The sequence below is a fragment of the Ictidomys tridecemlineatus genome, chromosome 4 (assembly GCF_052094955.1).
Source record: "Ictidomys tridecemlineatus isolate mIctTri1 chromosome 4, mIctTri1.hap1, whole genome shotgun sequence".
NCBI lineage: Eukaryota > Metazoa > Chordata > Mammalia > Rodentia > Sciuridae > Ictidomys > Ictidomys tridecemlineatus.
This window is the reverse complement of record NC_135480.1, coordinates 206,471,107-206,494,929: the sequence shown is the minus strand read 5'-3', so window position 1 is coordinate 206,494,929 and position 23,823 is coordinate 206,471,107. Positions and strand designations below refer to the sequence as shown.

Sequence of the window (23,823 nt, the reverse complement as noted above, 5' to 3'; positions counted from 1 at the left end):
GAATTTAGGGTCAGTCAGAGAAAGCTAAATATGTACCTTAATAAATTACATGGGATGCCACGTACATGTTGACCTATGTAGCATATGTACTACTGTACATATAATGTTGTACATATGACTTATAATGCTTATAATTCTATGCTTACACATTACATGATGACCACACATCATATGTACGATGCATATATAAATATGACACATGTGTATATGTTTATTTTCAAAAGGAAAAAAAATGAAAGATAAACCAAATCTTACTATCAAAATGTGGGGTGAGGGAGCTCTAAATAGACTGCAATGGATCTTACTGTGGAGCATGGGAAACGTGCTTTTATAAAGACAATAGTTGTGACAGAATAAAGTGAAGATGAAAGATCAGCACCTGCTTTAAATGACAGCGGGAAGCAATGGACCTGTTTGTCAGAATCATCGCAAGCAGTTTCAAAAGAGATTCGGGCAGAATCTGTCTCACGGGGGAGCCTGGGGACGAGGAGAACCCAGGGAAGGCCAAAGCTGCTCCCATCGCTGAGGAGGTCATTTTGAAACCGCCACGTTTACATCGAAGGACAAAGCAGATCAGTAATTGTACAAACGCCATTAGAAAGCAAGGTTTCTCAGTATTAGAGAGAAGAAGTACAAGGATAAAGTCAGAGAGGTGAGAGAACTCGTCAGTCTTCCTCCTCTGCCCACTGAGAGGGGGGTCTAGAAGTCCCAGCCCAGCAGCCTGGGCCTGGCCCTGCTCTCCCTGCCAAGGAGCAGGCCGGCTGGGAAGCGCCATCCCCAGTGCTCCTGAGGTGCAGGGCCAGAGGCGGGGGGCCCTGAGGCCATCAGAGGACAGGCAATAGATCTCAAGGGCCAGATGGATGGGCCCAGAGGTGGGGCAGGCTGCCTGGGGATGCTTCGCCACGGAGCCGTTTACCTGAGGACAGGGAGAAGCGCCCCCTGCCTTTCCTGGGCAGACCGCGTAGCAGGGAACAGCGGGAATGCGGGGGGTTCTGTGCAGCAGACCAAGGCTCCTGCCCACAGGGGGAATGGCCGATTGGTGGGAAGTCACAGTTAGCTTCTCCTGGTGAAATGGTCACAGGCTGTGGATAGGAACTGAGCTGCAGTGAGCAGGAGCATGCCCCGTGCCCTGGTCCTCGTCTTACGTTTTCATGTCTCAGTCAAAAAAATGTTTTCAAGATATCTAGCAGCAGGGGTGGTGACGCACGCCTGTGATCCCAGTGGACCTGGAGGCTGAGGCAGGAGGATCACAAGTTCAAAGCCAGTTTCAGCAACTTAGTGAGACCCTGTCTCAAAATAAAATAGAAAAGCCCGGAGGGGCTGGAGTTGCGGCTCCGTGGTGTGGCACTTGCCTGGCACGTGTGAGGCCCTGGGTTCCATCCTCAGCACCGCATATACATAAACACAATAAAAGCCCATTGACAACTAATAAAAAGTATTGAAAAGAAAGAAAAGGGCTAGAGACCTAGTCCAGTGGTGGTTAAGTGCCCCTGGGTTCAATCCCTGGCATCAAAAAAATAAAAAAGATACCTAGTGATCCTTAGATTAGGTTGGAAGAGACAAGAGCAATAAAACATTTTATTACTCCAAGAGAATAATGATAAAAGAAATAGTGGGTCTAGCTAATGTCCCTCTGGTCACTAAAATGACCAGTGGAAGGAAGGCTGGTGGAAATGTCACATGGGTGGTCAGTGGAACAGGACCACCAGCGTCATCATCATGTTTTTTTATTGTGACACATTATACAAGACAAAAATCCCCCAAGGGACGGAGCCAACTGACGGGGCCCAGCAGAGGTTGTGCTGGAAGCCACCCCTGGGTGGCCTGGTCTATTCCACACCTGACTGGCCCCTCCCCGTGCTCGGGTGTGTGGCGCCAGGGACAGATGCAGAGCTGGAGGGGACCCTCGGTACCCACCCCGCTTGCCCGCCCGCTGTGCCTTGGCAAGTCTCCCCGACGTGAGGGTCTCCTTGGGCCTGGGCCGAGCTGGATCTCTCTGAGCAGAGGCTCAGAAACCTTGAAAAGCTGGGCTCCCCTCCCCCAGCAGCCTGTGAGCATCTACAAACAGTGGCTCTTTGTTTTCTGGCTCCTTTACCCCTGTGGTGACTTTTATTACTTAATTATTACACACCCCATGCTTCTGAGCAGCCTAATTTATAGCTGTGCTTTCTAATGACACTGGAGCGTGATCTCAAAATATCCACCCCCAGAGGCCGTTCAGCCCGAGGAGCTGTCCCGGCTGCATCCGTCACCGGCCGGCCCTGGCAGCCTCTGCCGCTCGCTGACCGCCTTTGTGTCCTCTCCGGCCAGGGGCTTTTATTACTGTGAACGGGTTGGGAGGAGCTGGAGATGCTGTGAGTCACGGTGGCTCTTGGATAAGCAGGCGAGAGGCTGGCCTGACGCAGGGAACCCAGACGCAGCCACACTGAGACTCCCTCGGGGCTCAGCTCCACAGACCAGACCCAGAGGCACCGCAGGACCCAGCCACCCCTCTGACCCCGTCCCCAGGCCCTTCCCCCTGGCCCAGGCACCCCCTTGGCCTGGATCCTCTTCCTCCTGCTGGGCAGGTGCTTGGCTTCCCCTTTGCTCTCAGGACTCAGCCGACCTCAGGGATCAGCTCCTCGGAGCTCGTCCCTCATCCAGCTCATCCTACAACTGGCCTCACCAAGTGCCCTCCGTGGACGCGTCTTGCTCCCACAGCGTTTGGTCTTGGCCGTGGGATGCCCATGGCTCTATGTGGTGTGGACTCACCGTGCCCCTCTCCATAATCGTGTGTGTTGAAAGGAGTGGTTCAAATGAGTTATCATGAATTAAAGGAAGCCAATGGCTTTTACAGTTCAATCAAGGAATGGTGGTCTTCTTAACAAATGGGGCTGGAGCACTGGGCGTCTTACGTTAAAAAAAAAAAATTTTTTTTTTTTTTTTTTTTTTTTTTAAAAAAAGGGTGCCGTGGCCACGCCTGTAATCCCAGCGACTCGGGAGGCTGAGACAGGAGGATTGTGAGCTCAAAGCCAGCCTCATCCATGGTGAGCTGCTAAGCAACTCAGTGAGACCCTAAATAGAATACAAAATAAGGCTGGGGATGTGGCTCCGTGGTCAAGGGCTTCTGAGCTCCATCCCCAGTATCCCCCACCGCCCCCCAAAAAAGCCAAAGCAAAAAAGTTCATTACGTCTCACACCTTATATGAGAATTCATTCAAAAGGATCCCAGGTTCAACTCTAAGATGTAAAACGGTACGACATTCACATGATCTTGCAGGACGAAGTCTTTGGGACCTACAGCTAGGAGAAGAGTTTCTTAGACTTGAGGCTAAAAACAGGACCTGTGGGAGAAGAGGCTGATAAGTTCCTCAAAACAAAACGGTGTGTGAGCAACCCCCTAACCACGGGAGGCGAGCTGCAGGCTGAGAGAGGCACCTGCCCACCACGAGCCTGGCAAAGGAGCCCGTCTGGGACTCCCAAAACTCAGCAGGAGGCCCAGCTATAAAATGGGTGAAGCCCTGGGGGACCCCCGGGAGGACACGGGGATGGCAAAGGTGCGTGAGGAGATGGCACCAGCGCCTCTGGCCACGGGAGAAATGCCAACGAGACCATGACCACACGCCACCACGCACCTGCCAGTGTGTGTGAGACACTGAACAGTGGCCCCGCCAGCTGCTGACGGGGACCCAGAGAAACAACACCTCTCGCGCACCACTGCCGAGGGTGTCAACAGCACGACTCCTCTGGCCGAGAGTTCAGCAGTTTCCTTAAAAACGAATGTACACTGACCATACACCCAGCAGCTGTCCTCCTGGCCATTTATTTCAGAGAAATTCAAACTTAGGTCTAGACAGGGACATATAGTTACACATGTCATAGTAGCTTTATTTGTAGTAGATACAAACTGGAATAACCAAAATGCCCTTCAGCAAGTAAATGGTTAAACAGACTATGGTACGTCCATGCCGCAGAGCAGTACTCAGCAATGAAAAGGAACCAACTCCCGATGCATGAAATGGCTTGGCCAGATCTCTACGCCCTATGCTGAATGAAAAAGGCCAGTCTCGACGCGGCTTTCCATATGATTCCACACGTATTCATTCTTGGAATTTCCTGGGGAGCAGAGAATAGTAGGAAGCCGCCGATCTGGGGTAGAATGAGGGGATCTTTGTGGCATATTTTGGTGGTGTCATGTGAACCTCTACCTGTGACAGGAGCGCTCAGAGCGCGTGAGAGGCTCAAGTCCCGGTGCTGCTCACACCAGGTGTGGTTTCCGGATGGCACCACAGGCAGGCAAAGCTGTCTCTGCTGTTTTTACAGCTTCCTCTGAATTTACAATTATTTCAAAGTCATGTTGTAAAGGCAAGAAGATATTTTTCAATAAAACTAGAGGAAAGACTGAAATAGCTTTCTCCTCTATAGAAAAATATTTAAAATTTCAATCACACAAAAAGTACTCAAAGAGCGTGGACTTAAAGAAACCCAAGGGAAACAATCAATGCATGTATTAGGCATCTAATTTTTTTTTAAAAAAAGAATATGTTTTCTGGATATCTGTGGTTGGGTGTTCGTCAGCTTGTTCAAGTTTGTAATTCGTTTTGATTTCTTTTCCTATTACCATGAAGCATCCAGTTTGGGCCTTTAATCCGCATTCGGGTTGGTGAATTTTTTTTTTTCTTTCTTCCTTAAAGCCTCTCTCAAACTTGAATAAACACCAGAACTATGACAACCGGAGCTGATCCCGAGTGCAGGCAAGATGGTTTTTAGATTAGAAGAGATTGTTACATGCAACTGTGCACCCATAAGTGTGCACACCGAGACAAGATCACTGATTTCTTCTAGGAAACTCCACGCGGTCCACGTTGGCTGAAGGAGGTCTGCAAGACCAGCCACGGTCTACACACGCCTCCTCCCAACCGAGGAGAAAGTCACCAGAACTTTCCAGAGCTTCTCAAATGTCAGCTTCCCAAACCATTTTGTGATCACACACCAAAACAGGGAGTGCACACTCTGGGTCAGTCTCTCAGAGCACAAATGAGGCGACTAAGTAAAAGACCATAAAGTCAAACGGGCCATGCGCTAGCAGCACAGGAGCCCAGGGTGAGGCCCTCCGCCACCTGGAGCCTGGGACCTGGACAGGGAGGGACGGTCGCAGCTCACTCCCTGCCCTGCCCGGGGGCACCCAGCCTGGGGAGCAGGCAGTTGAGATCACTTCACCAGGGCACCGAGACCAGCTTTTGTAACTAGAAGTGACCAGAAAAGCCTGGGAGATTTCACACAAGGGACGCAGAAAGTCGGCCCTGGGAGCAAGTTTGGACGGGCCGTGTGGGCAGGGCTCAGGTGAACCCGGGCCCCTGGGCACCCCGTCTGTCCACCACGCTGGTCACGGGTGTAAGCCTGCGGTCTTCGTGGTGAAGTAATACGCAGCTGTATTCATGAAGACCCAGAAAGATGCACGAGACAAAGGTCAAGGGTGAGAAGACAGGTCGTCGGAGTAGAAAGAGACGCACACCCGGCCAGTGCAGGCAGGGGGCCGGCAGGCGGGAGGCCCTGGGAGGCAGGGCAGGCAGGGCCCTGTCCACTTAGAGGCTGTTTGACTCCTCCACAGTAAACAAAGGCAAGAGATTCCCAGTCTCAGGGTCCACGCGACGTGCTGAGGCCACACAGCCAGTGTGGAGAGCTCAGACCGCGTCCCCGACGCCCTGCCAAGGCCCACGCCTACCCCACCTGCCACCCCTAGACCCCTGCTGCCCTGGGATCTGAGCTCCCGGCAGGCAGGTTGGGCAGCCAGTGCCCCACGGGGCGCGGCAGAGGGGGATCCCACCGTCCAGGGCCATGGGATGGTCCTGGGTACAGCCGGGCCCTGCTCAGGAGCAGCTGGGCACTGTGAGCATCTTCCACTGACTTGACCCGGCCAGGCTGCGTCTTTAGAAGCTGGTTTTCCTGTTTTCTTTTGTTTTTCCAGGGAGTTTCTTACCATGTGTTCAGTTGGTTTTTGAAAAATAAATATGGTTCTTTGTTGTCAAGAAATGCATTTTTTCCCATCTCCTAAATGAATGATTTTGCCACGGGGTGAGGGCCCCTGTGGTAACAATTATAGACATCCTTCCTGCGCCTTGCTCTCGAGGAGCTGGAGGGGTCCACACAGAAGAGCTTAATTATTTATCTTCACTAAATGAGCATGGGAAAGAAAGGTGGGAGTGAGAAAGCTGAAGCCCAGAGAGGTCAAATGGCTTGCCCGGGGTCACACAGCACACTCAAGTAGCAAAGCCTGGACCAGCCCTCCAGCTTCAGGTCTTCAACTCAGAGAATCCAAATCAAAGTTTGAAAAAGGCAGGCAGTTAAGGCTGAAGGAGATGGCCCAGGAGCCAGCTGCAGACAGAGGCGGGTGTGTGGCGGGGGTGGGGGGGGGTGGGGGGGGTGGGGGTTGGCCGTTTTCATGAAGGAGCCCGGACTTTCCCAGGCTCCATCCTCTAACCCTGGACCCTGGCATAGCCCCATCTTCTACCCCCACGGCCTATGACCCCCTCCCACAGGTGCTGAGGCTTTTTTAAAAATGCAAATCTCGGGCTGGGCCTGTGGCTCAGTGGAAAAGCCCTTGCCTGGCATGTGTAAGGCCTGGGCACTGGGTTCGATTCTCAGCACCCCGTGTAAGTAAATAAAACAAAGGTCCATTGAAGACTAAAAAAAATATATTAAAAACAAAATTCGAACCCACCCCCTGTCTCTCAGCCCCCGTGGCCCTGCGGGACGGACAGCTCTGTTTTCTAAGACCTGGAGCCAGCCCTCTCCCACTCCCCCCAGAGGCCACTGTCCCCCCAGGTCTCCCCGGCCCCTCCTCTCCTTTGCCGGGCAGGGCCCTCCCCTGGGGCCTCCCCCAGCCCTGCCCACGCCCAGGTGAGTGTGAAGTGGCCACGGCACTGGCTCCTGTCCACCTGGACCAAGGCTCTCAGGACAGGTGTGCCCTGTGACCCTCCAGCCCAGGTCAGGGCCCACACTCCGCAGATGAGGAGAGCGGCCCCAGAGCCTTGGAGCTTGTCCCAAGGACAGCTGGCCTCCTCTACTGCATCGCCCAGAAGGGGTCTGGGAAGAAATGAGCTTGTCCTGGGGGACCTGGTGATGGGACCGGGCCCCGATGTCCCCTGCACAGTGCGCAGCAGGCAGCATGGTGCCTGGGGTCCCTCCTGTCTGCGCAGGAGGACGCTCAGCCATGGAGGCAGCGGAGCAGAGCAGGTCCTGGGGCCTCCTTGCCAAGGGGAAGCAGGGCACCCCCACCCCGGGACAGAGGGCCTGCCAGGGCAGGAGACCCAGTGGAAGTGGCTGGCCCCTTCCTGTGGATAAACGAGAGGGGCCCCTGAAGCCAAAGTCGGGGACAAGGAACTAGGGAAATCCCATCTAATTTCTATCTTTAAGACCATGTTAAAAGTAGGTCAGCTTGTGGAGGAACTTCCATGTGATGGACGAAGGTCCCACGCACTGGGCCCTGGGCCGGGTGCAGGGCTGAGGGCCCCCTGAGGCCCCCCGCAGCTGGAGGATGTGTGGCCACCCAGACCGTCCAGGCTCCTGGACCCCCGGGAGGAGGCCTGCACTGGGAGGGGCAGAAGGAAGGGGCCAGGTCCTGGGGAGCTGGGCGGGAGGAGCCGCACCGGGGATGGAAATGTGCTGTCTTCCCCGACACCGTCCCAGGGGGTGGGGTCATTTTATTGTGGAAACTAGACCTCAGCAAGGTGGTTCTGAAGGGAAAAGGACAGTGACCAGACTGAGCAGGAGGGCGGAGTCAGGAAGGCCCACGGGAAAGCACTAGGGAGCCGAGGGCGGTTTCTGAGGGAGGGCAGCCGAGGGGCGCGAGGACAGCGGCTCTGGAGGAGCTGGAGTGAGGGTGGTGGGCTGGGGTGAGAGGAGGCGGGCAGGCCTTGAGGGTCCAGGGTCTGTCAGGGGGAGGAAAGAGGCAGTAGAAGGTGAAGGAGACCTCTCACTGCCCCAGCCAACCCTGCCTGCCCCCCCAGGAGCTTCCACAGGCCCCAGCACGGGTCTGCCCTAGCCTCCCGCCTGCTTCCTCAGTCCTCCGCACCTTGGGACTGAGGCGGACCCCATTCCACAGACAGGCCCAGAGACGCGCACTGTCCTGCTCAAGACCACACAGCTGGCGGGAGAGGGCCCCTCCTGGGAGGCTCCCGCCTGCAGCCCTGCACCCTGCAGTGACAGGGTGAGGGAGTGCAGGTGGGTTACTCCACAAAGGTGTGTCCTCTGTCGGGGGGGGGAGGGTCTCTGGGGGTGAGCAGAAGGGGGCTAAGGGAAGTGGAATTAGGGAACTCCAAAGGAGGGAGGGGAAATGAGTGGGTGAGTCAGGACCAGGTCCCCCCCTGCAGAGCAGTTCCTCAGGACCAGGAACGTGCGGATGACCGCCAGCCCCACCCTGCCCACTGCCGGATGGGAAATGGAGGCTCAGGAACCGTGTCCCAGGGTCTGCTCCTACCTGTAGAGTAGCCAGGCTGCAGGGCTGGGACCCCATCTGTGTCCAGGTCCCTCTGACCCTGAAGCCCTTTGCTCCTGACCACAAAGCCAGCCTGTTGGGCCCGTGTCTTCTGGGGGCAGGGGGCGGTGGGGGGGCTGGCTTCTCCATCACTCCTGCTCTGTGCCCAGGGAGTGGAGCTAAACCAGGCATCTGCAAATCCGCTCCCTGGACTTCTCCAGCCCTGTTTCCTCCCCGGGAAAGAGGCCACTCTCCTGTCCACCCCAGGGGTCTCAGGCCCACAGGCTGCCAGGGCCCGTCCAGCCTCAGAGCTGGGCTGTGGGCAGGCCTGGGCCTCCGGGCGGAGCTCAGCAGCCCCGCAGGGCCCCAGCCAGGAGCTCCAACAGATCATTTGCTAATAACCTGGAAGGAACCCCTCAGAAAAGTTCCTCACCGCCCGACACCCCTGCTCGCCACAAAACCGTGTCAAAATTAAGTCTAATGGAGCGGAAAACGGGGACTGAAATGAAATGCAGTCAGCGCTACTCAGGGGCAGGCCTTGGAGAAACTTCAGATTAGTTCACTCAGACCCGTCCGCGCAGCCGCAGCCGGCGATGGATACCCAGACCAGGGGTTGATCTCCAATGAAGGCACGGGGGACAGGGACGTGCGAGGGAGTGGAAATTATCATTTGCAAACATTAGCCTGACACGGCGGGCGCTGAGGCTGACAGCTCTGATTTGGCGCGCTCCTGCCAGGAGGGCCCTGTGGATTAGAGGCCCTTTCATGGCAGCTCATCTTCATCTTCGCGGCTCATTAAAACTTTGTGGAGCTGGAGAACTTGGCGGGAGCCAGGTGGAGGCTCCTTCTGAGGGACTCAGGTACACATTTGTTGAAAGGTGTTTCAGAAGGGAGGCTCGGGTCTGACAAACCGGATTTCAGTGCGGCTCCCGGTTCGCAGCGGGCTGAAATAATTGGTCATCAGTGACTACTAATTCGGTTTAGTAGCCAGAGGCGATTTTTTTCTTCCTGGAAAATCAATGACAGCGCAGAGGTCTGCGAACGCGCTTCCGCTCCAGACGGGTCCTTCTTTGGCTCTCCACCGCGTCTTCCAGTGGAGACAGCTATTTTGCTAAAATGAAATTAAAATCCATCTCTAATATGCCAGCGGTCTGCAGCTGCCTGGGGCTGGGGAGGCGCCGGCGCGGGCGTCCACACAGCCTCGAGGGGACGAAGGGGTGGACGGTGGCCTCCGAGACGGGCCATCTCCTCAGATCAGATCAGGCCTTGACGTGGACCCTCTGCTTTTGGAAGAGGGAGGAGACGGGTGGACTGGGCTTCTCTCAGATCAGAGGTTCTGATCCAAACCCAACCCACCATGGCCAGCCCGCTGAGAGCTTCTTGTCCACCTGGGGGCGTCCCCAGCAGGGGTGGGTCCTGCAGACCGCCCTCGTGCTCCTGGACATGGGAGAGCAGCCGGCTCAGGCCTGGGGGCACCTTCTCTTTTGCACAGGACCGGAGGCCCCAGGGTGTGTGCCTGGGTCTGACCGTCCAGTGACCACCAGGGCCGTCTTGAGCGCTGGGCTCCTGCCTGCAGCCAGCAGCCCGATTCCCAAAAAGCGATTCCAACCAGCCTTGCCGGCAAGGTACCAAGGCTACGGCTCCATCAGTCGCCTGCAGTGGTGGAATAACACAGGGATCCTGTGTCCCCATGGTGACAGGACCAGGATGCTGACTGACACTCATGCTGGGGCCAGGTGGCCTTGTCCTTACAAGAAAGCTACTAGAGAGAAACTATTAGGTCACCCACATTCCATTTACAAAGAAACGGGAGTTTGCCCTGAGTGACAACTCACCCTGTCACCACTGGGCAGTGGCTGCGCTGGTCGAGGACCACAGACCCTCGGCCTTGTCTGGCCCACAGCAGGCTTAGTTCTGCCTATAGCATTTCAAAAACTGGGAAATCACCCATCTTTTTAAAACAGGAAGACTTCACACAAAAATCCATACGGCTGGCTTTCTCCTAATGAGGCGTGGGACTATCTGGCAACTTGGGCTCCCATGCCCACCTATCGGCAAGGGGCTGAGCGGGGCTGAGTGGTGTGTGCTGCAGTCCCAGCCCGACTGGAGGAGGAGTGGGGGACTGTGAATCCCAGCCCAGCCTGGGCACAACACACCCTGCCTCTTATTAAAAAAAAAAAAAAAAAACAATTCTGGCACCTTATCTCAAGCCCGGCACAGGGTGGATTGGCCCAGTCCCCCTCTCCCTGTTGTCCTGCCCAGGGTCAGTTTCCCCTCTGTACTGCAGGCTTGGGAAGCTGCAACCCTGGCTCTCGGCTCTATGTCTGTTTCTTTTCTCTCTCTCTCTCTCTTTTTTTTTTTTCTTTGTGGTGCTGGGGTCCGAACCCAGTGATGCTCTACCACTGAGCTACATCTCACTCCTATGTTAAGAATTTTTTTTTGAGACAGGACCTCATGAAGTTGCTTAGCGCCTTGCTAAATTGCTGAGGCTGGACTCAAACTTGTGATCCTCCATCCTCAGCCTCCCAGATCTCTGACATGACAGCCGTGTGCCGCCACAACTGGCTTAGTTCATTTTTAGATGAAGAAAAGGAGCCCACAAGCACAGGAGCACCCAGGGCATTCCTTGTGCAGCCTGGAGAGGAGAGCTGACCCTCAGGTCCTGCAGCCCCAGAGGTGGAAGAGGCCAGCCTCTCCTGGGTCACCTTTCCCCTCTCCTGATGTCCACCTGTGATGTCCAGCCTCAAGAGTAAGAACCACCCGGGATCTCTGAAAAGTGGAGGTGCCTCTTCCCCTCTGCTGGCCGCTGCAGCCCCCCGGGCTCTGTATGTTAACAAGGGAGCCCCACACCCAACCCTCCTGGTCCTGGCATAGATGTCCCTGGCACCCTTGGAGGGTGGCACCTCCGAGCATTTCCCCTGCAGAGGACTCGGCCTGAGAGCCAGCAGCATGTCTGTCCCCTGAAGGAAACTGGGGTGGACAGGCTGGTTGGCTCTGCCTTGGGGGGCTGCTGGAGTCCCTTGTCCACCCTGTCTCCTGGCCACCTTTCCTGGGTTGCCCTGCTCTGCCAAGGCCTGGCTTTATGGGGCAGGGGAGGAAGGGGTGGTACGTGGGCAGCCGCCCTCCCTGGCAGGGCTCTGAGAGCTAATTAGCAAGAGGACCTCTGGGCCTGTGGATCCACACAGAAGCTGATGATGGGCGGGGAGCTGGGCTGGCAGCAGTCCTGACTCCTAAATCTGTGTAAGAGGTCATTTGTTATCTGTTAACAGTTTTGACGAGGGAGAATTCAATTAGCAGTTCCCACGCGGGGTCCCGTGGCAGGGCAGCAAAGGGGGCTGCTGGATGAGCCCGAAGGGGAGATGGCTGGGACGTAGCCTCTGGACCGCAATCCACTGTGCCTGGGGCCAGGTGAGAACCAGGTGGGCATCTCTACAGGGAAGGAGTGACAGGGACGGAAAGAGCAGTGGACTTGAGTTGGGGGACTGGATGGTGGGCAGTGTGCCTTGGTTTCCATTGTCCAAGGTGACCATGAACACCTCTGATTATGTGCCCAGGTGGACAGACGAGAGCATCTCCTCGCTGTTACCTGTTGATACTAGCAAAGTAGGAAAGCAGAGAATATGGGGTGCAGGTGGCGTACACGCTTGGAAGAACAATCCGGTGTCTATCATAAACGGAGAGGCCCCGGTTGGCTATCAGTTCCCCTACGACGTCAAACCGAGGAATGCACACAAGCAGCAGGGGTGCAGGGTGCCTGGCAGGGGCCTCGATGTCATGGGGAGCGAGAAGTCTAAGATGTCCAGACATCAAGGAGGACGATCAGTGGACCAGGGTGACATGTCGGGCCATCATGCAGCGTGACTTAGAGGGACAGAGCCACAGCAGCTGATCCACATGGTTGGTGGACACCGAGGGACAGAGTGTCCACGGGCACTCCAGGCTCAGAGGGGTCCCCAGAGAAGAGGGGCTTCTGTCTTTGTCATATTTGTTTCTTTAATCACAAAGGAGAGGATGGGAAGCAAATGCCACCAGACGGTGACATCTGTTGAACCTGAGAGGTGGGGGTTAGTCACAGAGCTTCTGAACTTGTCTGTCTGTTTGGAAAGTTCCCCAGTCAACACCAGAGTCCCCTTGGGCACTTGTGCCCAGCAGCTTCAAGCCCCTTACTCCTGGCTGATCACAGACTTCGTGTCATTCTCAGAAACACCCAAGGGGGTGGGTAGTGAGGCCCAGGGCACAGCCACTTAGAAACCAACTCTAAAGGGTTTCCTGAGGATGGCCACGGGGCAGGGCGATCCGACCCGTTCAGGTCAACAAGCTCCTATTCTCCGGTGGGTCTGAGGGTGGCTCCCAGAAGACACGTCCACATCCAGACCCCGGAACTGGGCCTTATCTGGAAAAGGGTCTTTGTCAACGTAGTTAAGTTGTCACGATGAGGCCACCCTGGAGGATCCGAGCGGGCCCTGAGTGACTAGCATCCTCACACAGGGAGACATGGACACGGGAGAGGCCGCGTGAAGATGGAGGCGGAGGCTGGAGCCGGCAGGAGCTGGGAGGGGGCTGCCGGAGGGCTGTGCCTTGAATCCAGGCTTGTGGGCTCCACGCTGAGAGACAAGGGGCTCCTGCTGTTTTAAGCCACCTACTTTGTGGAGATTAGTTCCAGAAGCCACAGGAACTAACAAACAGCGATTTTCAAAGGCCCCTGTGGCTGAGACGCTGAGTCCAACTAGAGTCTGTGCCCCAGGAGAGGTGGCCCTGGGGTGGGGCTCTCGTGAGCAGGGGTGGCTGGGGCCGGTTGCTGCTCCTTCTCATGCTGTCAGTCGACAGGCTCCAGGCGTGGGCTCCACATTGGAAATGCAGCAGCGAGGAAACCAGACCGCCCAGCCGAGCCTGGCGGCAGGAGGTGGACAGAACATCAGGTAATGACCACGTGGGAGCTGAAGGGTGGGAGGCCTGGGAAGGGCCAGGTAGGGAGCAGCATCCCCAGCAGGAGGGGAGGCAAGGGAGAGGCCAGGGGCAGGAGGACCATGGGGAGGGGGTCTTGGAGCCAAAGGAGGCTTCACATAGGCTTCACAGCTGGCCTCCCCTGCCACCCAGAGGCAGCCCACGTGTGGCCCTTACCTGAGATGCCTCTTTTTGTCTCATCCTCCTCTCCATGTCCCAAACACCTGACATGATGCAGGCATATGGCACAGGGCAGAGCTAGCCCCTGTGGGCTTTTTATTGTTTTATTTTTTGGAGGGGGAACAGAGATGGAACTCAGGGCACTCGACCACTGAGCCACACCCCAGCCCTATTTTATATTTTATCGAGCGAGAGACAGGGTCTCACTGAGTTGCCTAGCACCTCACCTTTGCTGAGGCTGGCTTGGAACTCACGATCTTCCTGCCTCAGTCTCCCGAGCTGCTGGGATTACAGGCGTGAGCCACCGTGCCCAGCGCCCCTGTGGACTTGAGATCAACTCTCAACACAAGCACTTCCTGCCTGCCTGGTTGTCTCAGCCTCCGCCTCAGTTTTCCTGACTGTAACACGGAGCTAAGAGACTCGGTGCCAACGGCTTTGTCCTGGGGGGTCCTGCGAAATGATGTGCATGAGGCAACAGCCCAGCACCTGCCCCCCAGGAGCTGGAGAAGTCAGGGGCTGGTGTTGTCATCGATCAGAGCACACATAGGGCTCTGGGGTCCAGCATGAACTGGACTTTGGCCTCTGCGGGGGCTGAGCTGGGGGGGACTGAGCCGGGGGCCCTCAGCATTGTGCACCATCCTGTGAAGCCTGCGGCAGGCTGTGGGCTGATGTGTGGGCCTGAAGCTGGGCTCTTCCTGGGGCTCCTGGGGGTACTGGCGGGCCCCCTGCCCTGTGTCACAGGCCACCTTGTCACCAAAGAAGCTAGTGACCTGCGCCCAGCAACCTCCACACTGCGAGGAGCTGGGAGAGGCAGGGGCCAGCCAGCACTCGGAGGGCTCCTCTCCCCCTGGTGCGGGCAAAGCCCAGCTCTGGAAAATCAAAAGCAGAGCTGCAGCGTGCTCGATGCGGCTGTGGAGACCCCAAGGGGAGCAGCCAGGAGCCTCGTTAGCGCTGACCTTGGCACCCAGCAGCTCCTGATGGATGGGGCTCGGGCCTGGACAGGCCCCTGGGGAGCCGCAGCCTTATCCATTATGGGCCCGTCAGCGCCTCCCGAGCCCTGCCGGCTCTGGATGCCACGAGCATCAGGCCAGGAATAAATCTCTGTCTGGGCCACCGGAGAGCCAAAGGGGACGGGGCGAGGCGTGAAAGATGTGCCTCCTGGCTCTGGCAACAGGGCTGCAGCAGAGCAGGAGCCGGCGGAATGGGCCCCAAGCACCACCTCCTCTCGCCTCTGTCCCCACCGGGGCCCTCGAGATCCAGGCTCAGGGAAGCAGGCCGGCCCGAGGAGGAGGGACCCCCGTGGGACCAGCAGCAGTGGTCCCGGTGGCACAGTGACAGCCTGGGGTGCCGGCCAATGTCCCCTCCTGCTCTGGCCTCTGGGCGAGGGCCCAGGCTGAGCCCCCACCTCGCTAGGCACCTGCGGCCGCCTGCTAGGGGCAGAGCTTCTCCACGCCTCGGTTTCCTCAGGGCTCGTGGCATGATGGGCGGCCCGCCACACAGAGCCGCCGTGACAGCTATGGAGCTCTTCAGGGAAAGCCAGGCCAGCTGGGTCGGTGCTCCCCAGAAAGGGCTGTGGAGACAGGTGTGTTGGTGCAGCCTGTGATCCCAGTGACACGGGAGGCTGAGGCAGGAGGGACTGCAAGTTCAAAGCCAGACTGGCAACTCCGTGAGGCCCTAAGCAACTCAGTGAGACCCTGTCTCAAAATATAAAAAGGGCTGGGGATGAGCTGGTGGTACAACATCCTGGGCTCAATCCCCAGTGCCAAAAAAAAGAGGAGGAGGAGGAGGAGGAGAAAGGAGGAGGAGGAGGAAAGGAGGAGGAGGAAGAGGAAGAGGAGGAAGAGGAGGAGGAGGAGGTGGGAGGAGGAGGAAGAAGAAGAGGAGGAGGGAGGAGGAGGAAGAGGAAGAGGAGGAAGAAGAGGAGGAAGAAGAGGAGGAGGAAGAGGAGGAAGAAGAGGAGGAGGAGGGGGAGGAGGAGGAGGGAGGAGGAAGAAGAGGAGGAAGAAGAGGAGGAGGAGGGAGGAGGAGGAGGAGGGAAGAGGAAGAAGGAGAAGAGGGAAGAAGAAGAAGGAGCTGGCGGCCAGTTGCTGAGGCCCTGAGCACACCCCCAGGCAGGGCTGTGGAGTTAGCTGCTGCTGCTGCTGCTGCTGCTGCTGCTGCGTCTCCTCTGCACCCTCCTCCCTCTGCCGCGTTCTCCCTGCACAGGGTCTCCCTCTCCTGCCCCAGCAGCACCCTTGGATCCCTCTGCGTACCCTCCTGTCTGTGGGCCTTCTCCTGCAGGAACAGTGCTGGGCACTTCTGAACTTCATGCTGACCTGAGCAGCAGATGGAGCAGAGGTCACCTCCCTTGTTTGCACTTGCTACCTCTCTAATACAGCCAAGAATCTATGACCTAAGCAGAGATGGGGGGAGGAACAGGGACACAGGAAAGCCTTTTAAATGACACGGGAGTCTCCAGCTTTACCATCCCTTCTCTTGATTTCCAATAGACTGCCTTTTGACTTTCAGTAACTGTCTCGAAGCCTAAAAGAGTTCTGGACCACGAGAAATATTTATGAATGCCTACTATGTGCCACGCATCTGGTTAGACTCTGAAACACACACACGTCTAGATACATGTGTGTTTATATATAAAATGTGTGTGTGCGTGTTTTCTTTGAGGTGCTGGGGATGGAACCCAGAACCTCACACACACTAGGCAAGTGCTCCACCACGGAGGTGCACCAGCCCTAGACACTGATGCCTATACAACAGTAGACAAAACTGATCTTGTCCCTGTCCTAGGGGACTTGAGTGTCCAGGGGAGACCACAGAGAAATGAGGCTGGCAGGAGGGGCCGGAGCCGCGTGGCTTTGCCTGGCGGGACGCAGGCTGCGGGCAGGAGAGGGCTGCGGCTCCCCCTTGTGGTCATCCTGGGTTCCGCCCGGGCGGGATGCAGGGCAGGAGCTGGCCCTTGAGAGGCTCTGGGAAGGGGCTTGTCATTATCTCATAGGAGTTTGGGTGGGTGGCTGGATTTTGGCCACTGGCTCCAGGAGAAACAAAATAACCCAGAGAGATTGATGGGCCCATGGTAAATTTGTAAAATAAATCAGCTTGGCAGAGAGATTCAAAAAACCTGTCAGGCAGCAAACATTTTTTAACAGGCTGTAAAATTTCCCCATCCTTCAGACATGTCAGCGTCAGGCTGGTGACGCATCTGATGCAGGGCAGGCAGAGCCGCCGGCGGAAGGTTGGGCCCTCCGCAGTCTCTGTGCTTCTTAGGTTTCTTATTTCTCCATTTCTGTGTGTTTTCAGCACCCGGACGTTGGGGGGGGGGGGTCCGGACAGGCTCCCTGTGAAGGGACAGAGGGTTCTACGGGAGGTGCTGCCGCTGTTTGAGGTCGATTGTGCCTTCATTCAGTGAGCATTTACCAAGGGCCTCTGCATCAAAGGCCCTGGGGTCAGCCCTGCAGTTCCTGGGATTAGTAGGAGGGGCTGGAGCACCCAGTGTGGTGAAGGTTCGGACACCCAGTTCGTCGAGGGGTGTGGAGCTCATGGGGAAGTGGGGAGCCATGAAGGGTGAAGGAATTCACAGGCTGTGGTCTGGGTAAACCCTGGGTGCAAGGCCTGGCTCCCGGCCGAGGTTCTCCTGGGAAGCGGTGGGGACTGTAAGAGGTAGGGCCTAGGTGGGAGTCTTCCAGTGGCACCAGGTGTGCCCCGGGGGACGCTGGGGCCTGGCCATCCTCCCTCTCTGTGTGTGTCCGCTACCATGAGGTGAGCTGCTGCCTTGCACAGGCCCACAGGGACAGGGCCAACCCCTGTTGGGCTGGAGCCCTGAGCCAGCTGATTGCCGCAGGTATTCTGCCGCAGTTTCAGCCGACGGGCTCCTGAGCGTCCCCAGGGAGGCCGGGGGGCTCTCCCAACACGTTCAGGTTGAGGTCTAAAGATTTAAGAAAAAAGTCCAGGCGCTGTCTGCTGCCTCAGCGCCCCACTCCTCTAGTGCAGGTGTCATCTCCAGCCATGTCACCCCCACCCTGGTGTTTGTGAAGGAACCAGATGAGTGCCACAGTCACCATCGTAGGCACCACCCTCCTGCACAGCAGCCACAGGCCAGTTCACTTCTCAGACCTTCGTCTCCTCTTCTATGAGCTGGGGATGTGAGAGTCCCCAAGCTGAGCTCGCTTCATGCGGACGCCTGGAGCGCCTCCACAGTTTCTGCTGAGTAACAGCAGCAAGAGCAGAGCTGCCTTATCAATTCATCCGGCCCTTGTCAGACACTGATGCTCGGGGGTGTGTGCTCGTTGACTGAGTGATGGATCTCCCTCTAGCATTCTTGCGGCGTGAGGCTCCACAGCAGGGTGGTGGGAGAGTCTAGGTGTCCGCATCCAGCAGGAGCACCAGCTGCTGTCAGCCCTGGATGCTCCCCGCCGTCACTGACTCATGGTAATCGGCAATGCTGGACCAATTAGGAGCAGTAACAATTAAGATGTGCCCAGGGCATGTGAACATTAGCGACACTTATTAAGACACATCAATAATTAAGCGCCTCTTTCATAGTTACATATCTGGCCTCCAGACATATCTGTTTATGGACCCCAGGTCACAGTCTGCTGAGATCTGTGTTATAGCCTTACATGCTGGTGATGAGAATTTTAAATTCTTCCCTGACTTGAATGCTGAGATCAGAGAGTGATGAGGAGACAGTGCCTGGATTCTTTCCAGCTGTTTGATTCCAGAGGAGTGGACTTCATGGGGCCAGCTAGACCTCATGCAAACAGGCGGTGCCCTGTATGGCTGCAGGCTCCCTTCCCAGGCCGGCGAGTGTACAGAATGACATCTGACTCACAGGAAAACGGAGGGATTAGCCACCATGCCTGTAGAAGGCCAGCAACATTGAAGCTCAGCCCACAGCGGCACTGGTTGGTGGCTGCCCTACTGTTCTCAGAGGTCAAAAGAGGAGCTGAGGCCAAGACCATAGGTCTACACCAGGTCTGCACCAAACTCGGGGTCTACCTGGACCAGGCAGATAATGCAAATGATGGGAATCAGGCCCCATGAGGACTGGGGTGCACAGAAGAGCACTGACTTCGCACCAAGAGCTGCCGTCCCTCAGCCCCCAGCCCCCCCCCCCCCGCTGCCCAGGCCTCTAGTCTGTCCAGAGAAGCAGGAAGCCCAGAGCTTTACAGGGCCTGACATTTTAAATGTGCCAACTCACTCGAACTTTTTTTGTATGGTGCTGGGGATGAATCCAGGGCCTCATGCATGCGAGGCAAGAGCTCTACCACCAAGCTACACCCCAGACCCTTGTTCAAATTTTAATTTTTTTTTTTTTTTAGTTACTGCACTGGCCAAAGAAACACTGCTGTTGACATGAATGGCCCCCAGCCCTGACCACAGGTCATGTGGCTTCCATTTTCCAGATAATTGCTTAGGCCTCTGCTTCCTCGTAGCAAGAGGCTCATGGGTTGAAATGCACCCCTAACAAATTGCTGTGGATTGGGAACCAAATGGGCTAACTGGAAAGGAAGTAATTGCACAACTCCAAGTTCAGGTTTGAGTCTCGTCAGGCATGGGGAGGCAGAGGGGGCGGGAGGTGGCGGTAAATGTGGGCACTCTCTCCGACATTCATCTCACGGAAGGAGGATCTTATGGGGGGGCCGGGGCTGGCTGAGGCTGGCGCCTGACTCCCGGTGTGGTCCGGGCTCTCTGCCGCTCCGCATTCCCAGCTCAGAGTGAGTTTGGTGCATCGAGTCAGAAGCGGGACTTCAACGCACCGTAGTCGTGAGTAAACAGTGCTCATTTGTTTCTTTATTTATTTATTGGACCAAATTGGCCTGGCAATTCCTCGGCAGTCTAGTGTAATCGGATTTGGTTTTTAACATGCTTTTAAAGTAAAGGAATAAATACAACTGAGCCTTGTAAAAGGGGGTCGTTAGAGAAGGGGCCTCGGCCCGTAACTCTGAAGTAATAGCCCCATTATGGAGACGGGAGGCCAGTTTCAACTGCCCCTGTGCCTTTCCGTGGGGAGGTTGAGGGTTTGCCAGACAGGTTGGGCGTCTCAGTAAAAGCTTTTCCAGCAGCCATTTAACCTCCATTTACGGAGAAATAAAGCGAAATTGATGCTGATTCGGGCCTGCTTGGGGGGATATTTCCCTTCCATAAAAGCCTTGTGCCTGCAATTCGCCGAGCTACCCTGTCACACGGGGAAAGGCTGCTGTTGATAAAGATAAAGCTTTATGGCCACGATGTTTGCTGCTAACAGCAACCTAATGTAGCATTTTCATTTCTGTGCAATTAATGTTAATGTCTGCTACGAAAATTGTCATTAAATACCATTTTAAAATCCATTCAATTTGCATATGCAAAGCCCATTTACCATCACAGAAGATGTAGCGGGCACTTCATCACGTCCTTGCCCTGGAATTGTGGCCACTTGGCTTTATAGCAATTTAAGATTTTATATTGAAAGCTGGATGATAATGGGGGTCCTCTCCAGGCCCAGCTGACTGGAGCAATAACAAAGGGAAACCGAAGCCGGGGACGAGCCGCTGGGCATTTGCAGAGATCTTCGAATGAACTAGAGGCAGGGCCCAGAGGAAAGAGCGCTGGACAGGGTGTCCACCAGCCTGGCCCCTGACGGCTCCGCTAGCACCGTGCTGTGCCACCTCAGGAGGCTCCCTGGCTCTCAACTTTCCTCTGCTTCCTCTGCTAAGGGCTCTCAGCCAGTGACCCTAATGTCCCCAAGCTCTGCTTTTAAATATTTTAAAAATATAAGCGCGATGAGCGGGCGTGCCCTGGAGCCACTGACTTGGGGATTACCTCCAGGGTGGGGAAGGACAATGACAACAGCCAATCCAGCCCAGAAGTGACTTCCCATGTCCCCAATGTCACATTCCAAGTTTTAAGGGCACGTTTTCTGGTGAGAGCTGAGCTGCACACGGGAGGCCACGGGCGAAGGAAAAGCTGGCAAAGCCAGCGTGCGGGACTGACCCTGAGCGTCCAGAGGGCCTCAACCTGCCTGAAACACGGCCCAGAGTCACCCAGTGGCCTAGCAGGGCCACCCCAAGAACCCAGAGCAGGTGTCTGCACACCCTGTTCACAGCAGCACTAGGTACCACAACAGGAGACAGCACTCAGCAAAGACAGGTGGACAAGGACAGCAGACCAGACATGGCGCCCACGGAGCTGGAGACACCCTGGGAAACCAAGGCGCCGGAGACCCGAGGGCGATGCGGAGTGACCCATCCACAGGAGGGACCTAGAATCCTCCAGTTCCCGGAAACAGGAAGTGGAGCGCGGGCGCGGAGGGGGCGGCGTCACTGTTGGGTGGGGTGGAAGGTTCTGGGGACAGCGAGGGCGCAGGGCTGCAGGGCGGGCAGTGTGCAGAGTCCCCCTGCACCGCACGGGAAACGGCTAAAGGGGTGGCTCCTCCAGATAATTCTACCTCCCTAAAAATGGAACAGAACAAATAGAAATTGGAGACGCCACCAAAAGAGAGAAAGTCGTCCCGGGAAGCTAGGAAGGGAGGCTGCAAGGGAGGCTGGGGTTGGAGGCTCGGTGGCCTCGGGTGGCAGAGCAGGGGCGCCCACAGGTGGGCTGGGGCGTTGGCCCTGGGGCCTGCCAGCTGAACCGGCCGGGGCAGCGGGGCCTCGGCCAGCTGCTGCGGTGGGGAGCAGGCTTTTCTACTTATCTGTCCAGAGCAGTGCTTGGATGCCAGTGACCTTTGTAGGTTCCTGTCGTGATGGAGAAGGGGGGACTGCCAAGCCCCTCTGAGTGAACCGCTGCTTCAGCGGCCCAGCGAGCTCCCCACTTTGGGAACAGAAGGCAGTCTACACCGTTTCCACCACCCGCCCAAGTGCACCATGTGGACTGCTCTCTGGGCCTCCAGGGAGGGCAGTGATCAGGCCTGGCCCACCAGGGCATTTGGTTTCCCTGGCCTCAGCCATTGGCTCCAGGCTGACATGTGACCCAGGCTGGCTAGTCACAGCCAGCAGTCAGTTCAAGGACAGGCCTGTGACCTACTGAAACAAAAAGTGTTGGTCATCAGCCTTGTATAGTCCCCTACACCCTCCCCACTCAGAGAATGAGATGTAAAATGGAATAGCCACTGCCCACTTTGTCAGGCAGGGAAGAAGCCCTCAGGGAATGGACCAAGCCCTGGCCCACAGCCATGACTTGGAGAGACAGGCCATCTGCTGGTGACACCACCCGACTGCCTGGACCCAGCTGTACCTGAAGCTCTGTCCTATCCCAGGCCTGCGATCTCATGAGCAGATACCTTCCCTGAACAATAGTCAAGGCAGTTCAAGTTGAGTTTTGATCACATACAACCGCTTTCTATTTTACAGCATGTCACGGGAAGTGAGCCACCTGTCTGCCTCTGAGGCCACCACTGTGACCAGGGCTTGAAAGTGCATGGACTGGCCAGGCCTGGGTCACACCAATCACTGGGTCAGGGGAACCTGATGCCCTGATAGGCCAGGCCTGATCACATGCCCCTCCCTGAAGTCAAGGTGACATGGGTTCCCTCGAAGTGGGATGTGGAGGCGGGTTCCCTGTGCCGACAGAGGAGTCTGGTGCCAGGCAGGCCAGATCAGCAAATAGGGCAAAGTCCCCAGCCGTTGCCCTCCTCTGCCTGGGAAGTGGCTGTTCTGCCAGGAGGGCAGGCGGGTCAGAACGGGAGGGCACAGGGCTCTCCAGCCCCTGGCTGTTGTCACCATCTCCCTGCCCGTTTCCGTGTGGACGGTGGGTCCTCAGGCACTAAGCCACCAGCCTCAGGCCCAGGCTGGTCGAGTCTCTGCTGCAAAGCTCAGAGCGTTGACATTAGCGGGGACACGCCAGAGCACACAGGGACACGCGCCTGATCTATGGTGACCACAGGGCCTGAGAGCAGCGCTTTCCCAGGCGATTCTCCACTCCGAGTGGCTGGTGCTGAGCATTTCCATCCATAAAATGCACGGAGCCGAGCCCTGGGCGATTCGTGCCCTTTTCTATGTGTAAGACAGACTTCAATTAGATTTTTAAGAACATCATGACTCCCAGGACTGCAGTCGTCATTTTAACCATGATAGCAGCTGACATCTGTGGAGTGCTCACCAAGTCCTGGCACTGAGCTGAGGTGAGGGCAGAGAGCTTTATGTCACCAAAGCCCCGTAGCAACACCAGGCACCTACTGTTGTCCTCCTGTCCTACCTGGCCTACCAGGGAGGCCAGGTGCCGCGGCTAGTCACAGGCAGATTCCTGGTTTGAGCCAGGGCCTGGCCCCCCTGGGCTGTCTGGGGTGCAGGGCGCCGGCCTGCTCCTGCCCTCCCTCACGTCACCACGCCTGGGGCAGAGAAAGGTCTTGACGCACCCCTGTGCCTGGGCCGCGGTGGGTGGCCTGTGTCAGCACAGCCCCCTGTGAGGCCCCGGGAGTCGGGGAGCCAGGCTTCGGAGAGAGGAAGAGCCTGAGAACCACGTTTGCTCTCTGCCTGGCCAGCCCCCCACCTTGCCCTCCCATCCGCCACCGGCCAGCCTCTGTCCTCCCATCCGCCACCGGCCAGCCTCCGTACCGTGCCTGGATGCCATAGGTCATGTCTGGGGGCAGGGAGGGTGCGTCCTTCTTGGTCCGCCGGTCATCCTTGTCGCTGATGCGGATGTCGTTGAGCTGCCGGTACAGGATGTTCTCCCGGGCGGTCACCAGGCCAGCCTTCACTGCCCCGCGGTTCATGGCGATATAGTTCCGGGTTAGCTCGTGGGGGCAGGTGGGCTGCTGCTTAAACACGTCCCAGTGCCCTAAGGCTGAAGGGGGACAGAACACAGGGCAGTGGTCAGCTGGGGTAAGTCACTCAGGGCCCAGGACTGAGAGGAGACAGGCTCCTGTCCCAGCAAACCTGCTGGGTGACAGCCTGGCCCCAGAAAGCGTGACAGCCCCAAAGGGCAGAGCGGCATCCCCAGGGATTCCCGAGGGCGCCTGGTGTCCTGAGGAGGTGGCTCTCCTGCTCCTGGACCTCGGCTGGGCCATCAAGACGTCCGTCACTGCCTGAGCAGCTCAGAGCAAGGCAGCCTTCCCTGGGCCCTCGTTCCTGCCCTGGCTCAGACCTGGACCCTGCGTGGTCCACTCCGTCTCGGCCACACTTGTCTTCCCAGGCTTGTGTCCCCCCCAGAATTGTCCTTCAGAGGAGGCCCCTGGGGTCTTCTCCGGCCCCTGGCCAGCTACCAGGCGGCTGGCCTGGGTGGAGAGTCCAGGGAGGGCGTGGGCCTCCTGCTACCCCCCAGGCCCCGGT

The 23,823-nt window shown here is 56.9% G+C and overlaps 1 protein-coding gene across 1 annotated transcript in view; it reads right to left on the bottom strand.

Moving 5' to 3' along the window:
* Positions 1-23,823, bottom strand: part of Cfap77 (cilia and flagella associated protein 77) — a 116,753-nt gene that overhangs the window by 26,311 nt on the left and 66,619 nt on the right. Inside the window, exon 3 of the mRNA XM_005321105.4 lies at positions 23,110-23,338. Coding sequence (XP_005321162.2) covers positions 23,110-23,338 — 229 coding nt within the window. The remainder of the gene's footprint in view (positions 1-23,109; positions 23,339-23,823) is intronic.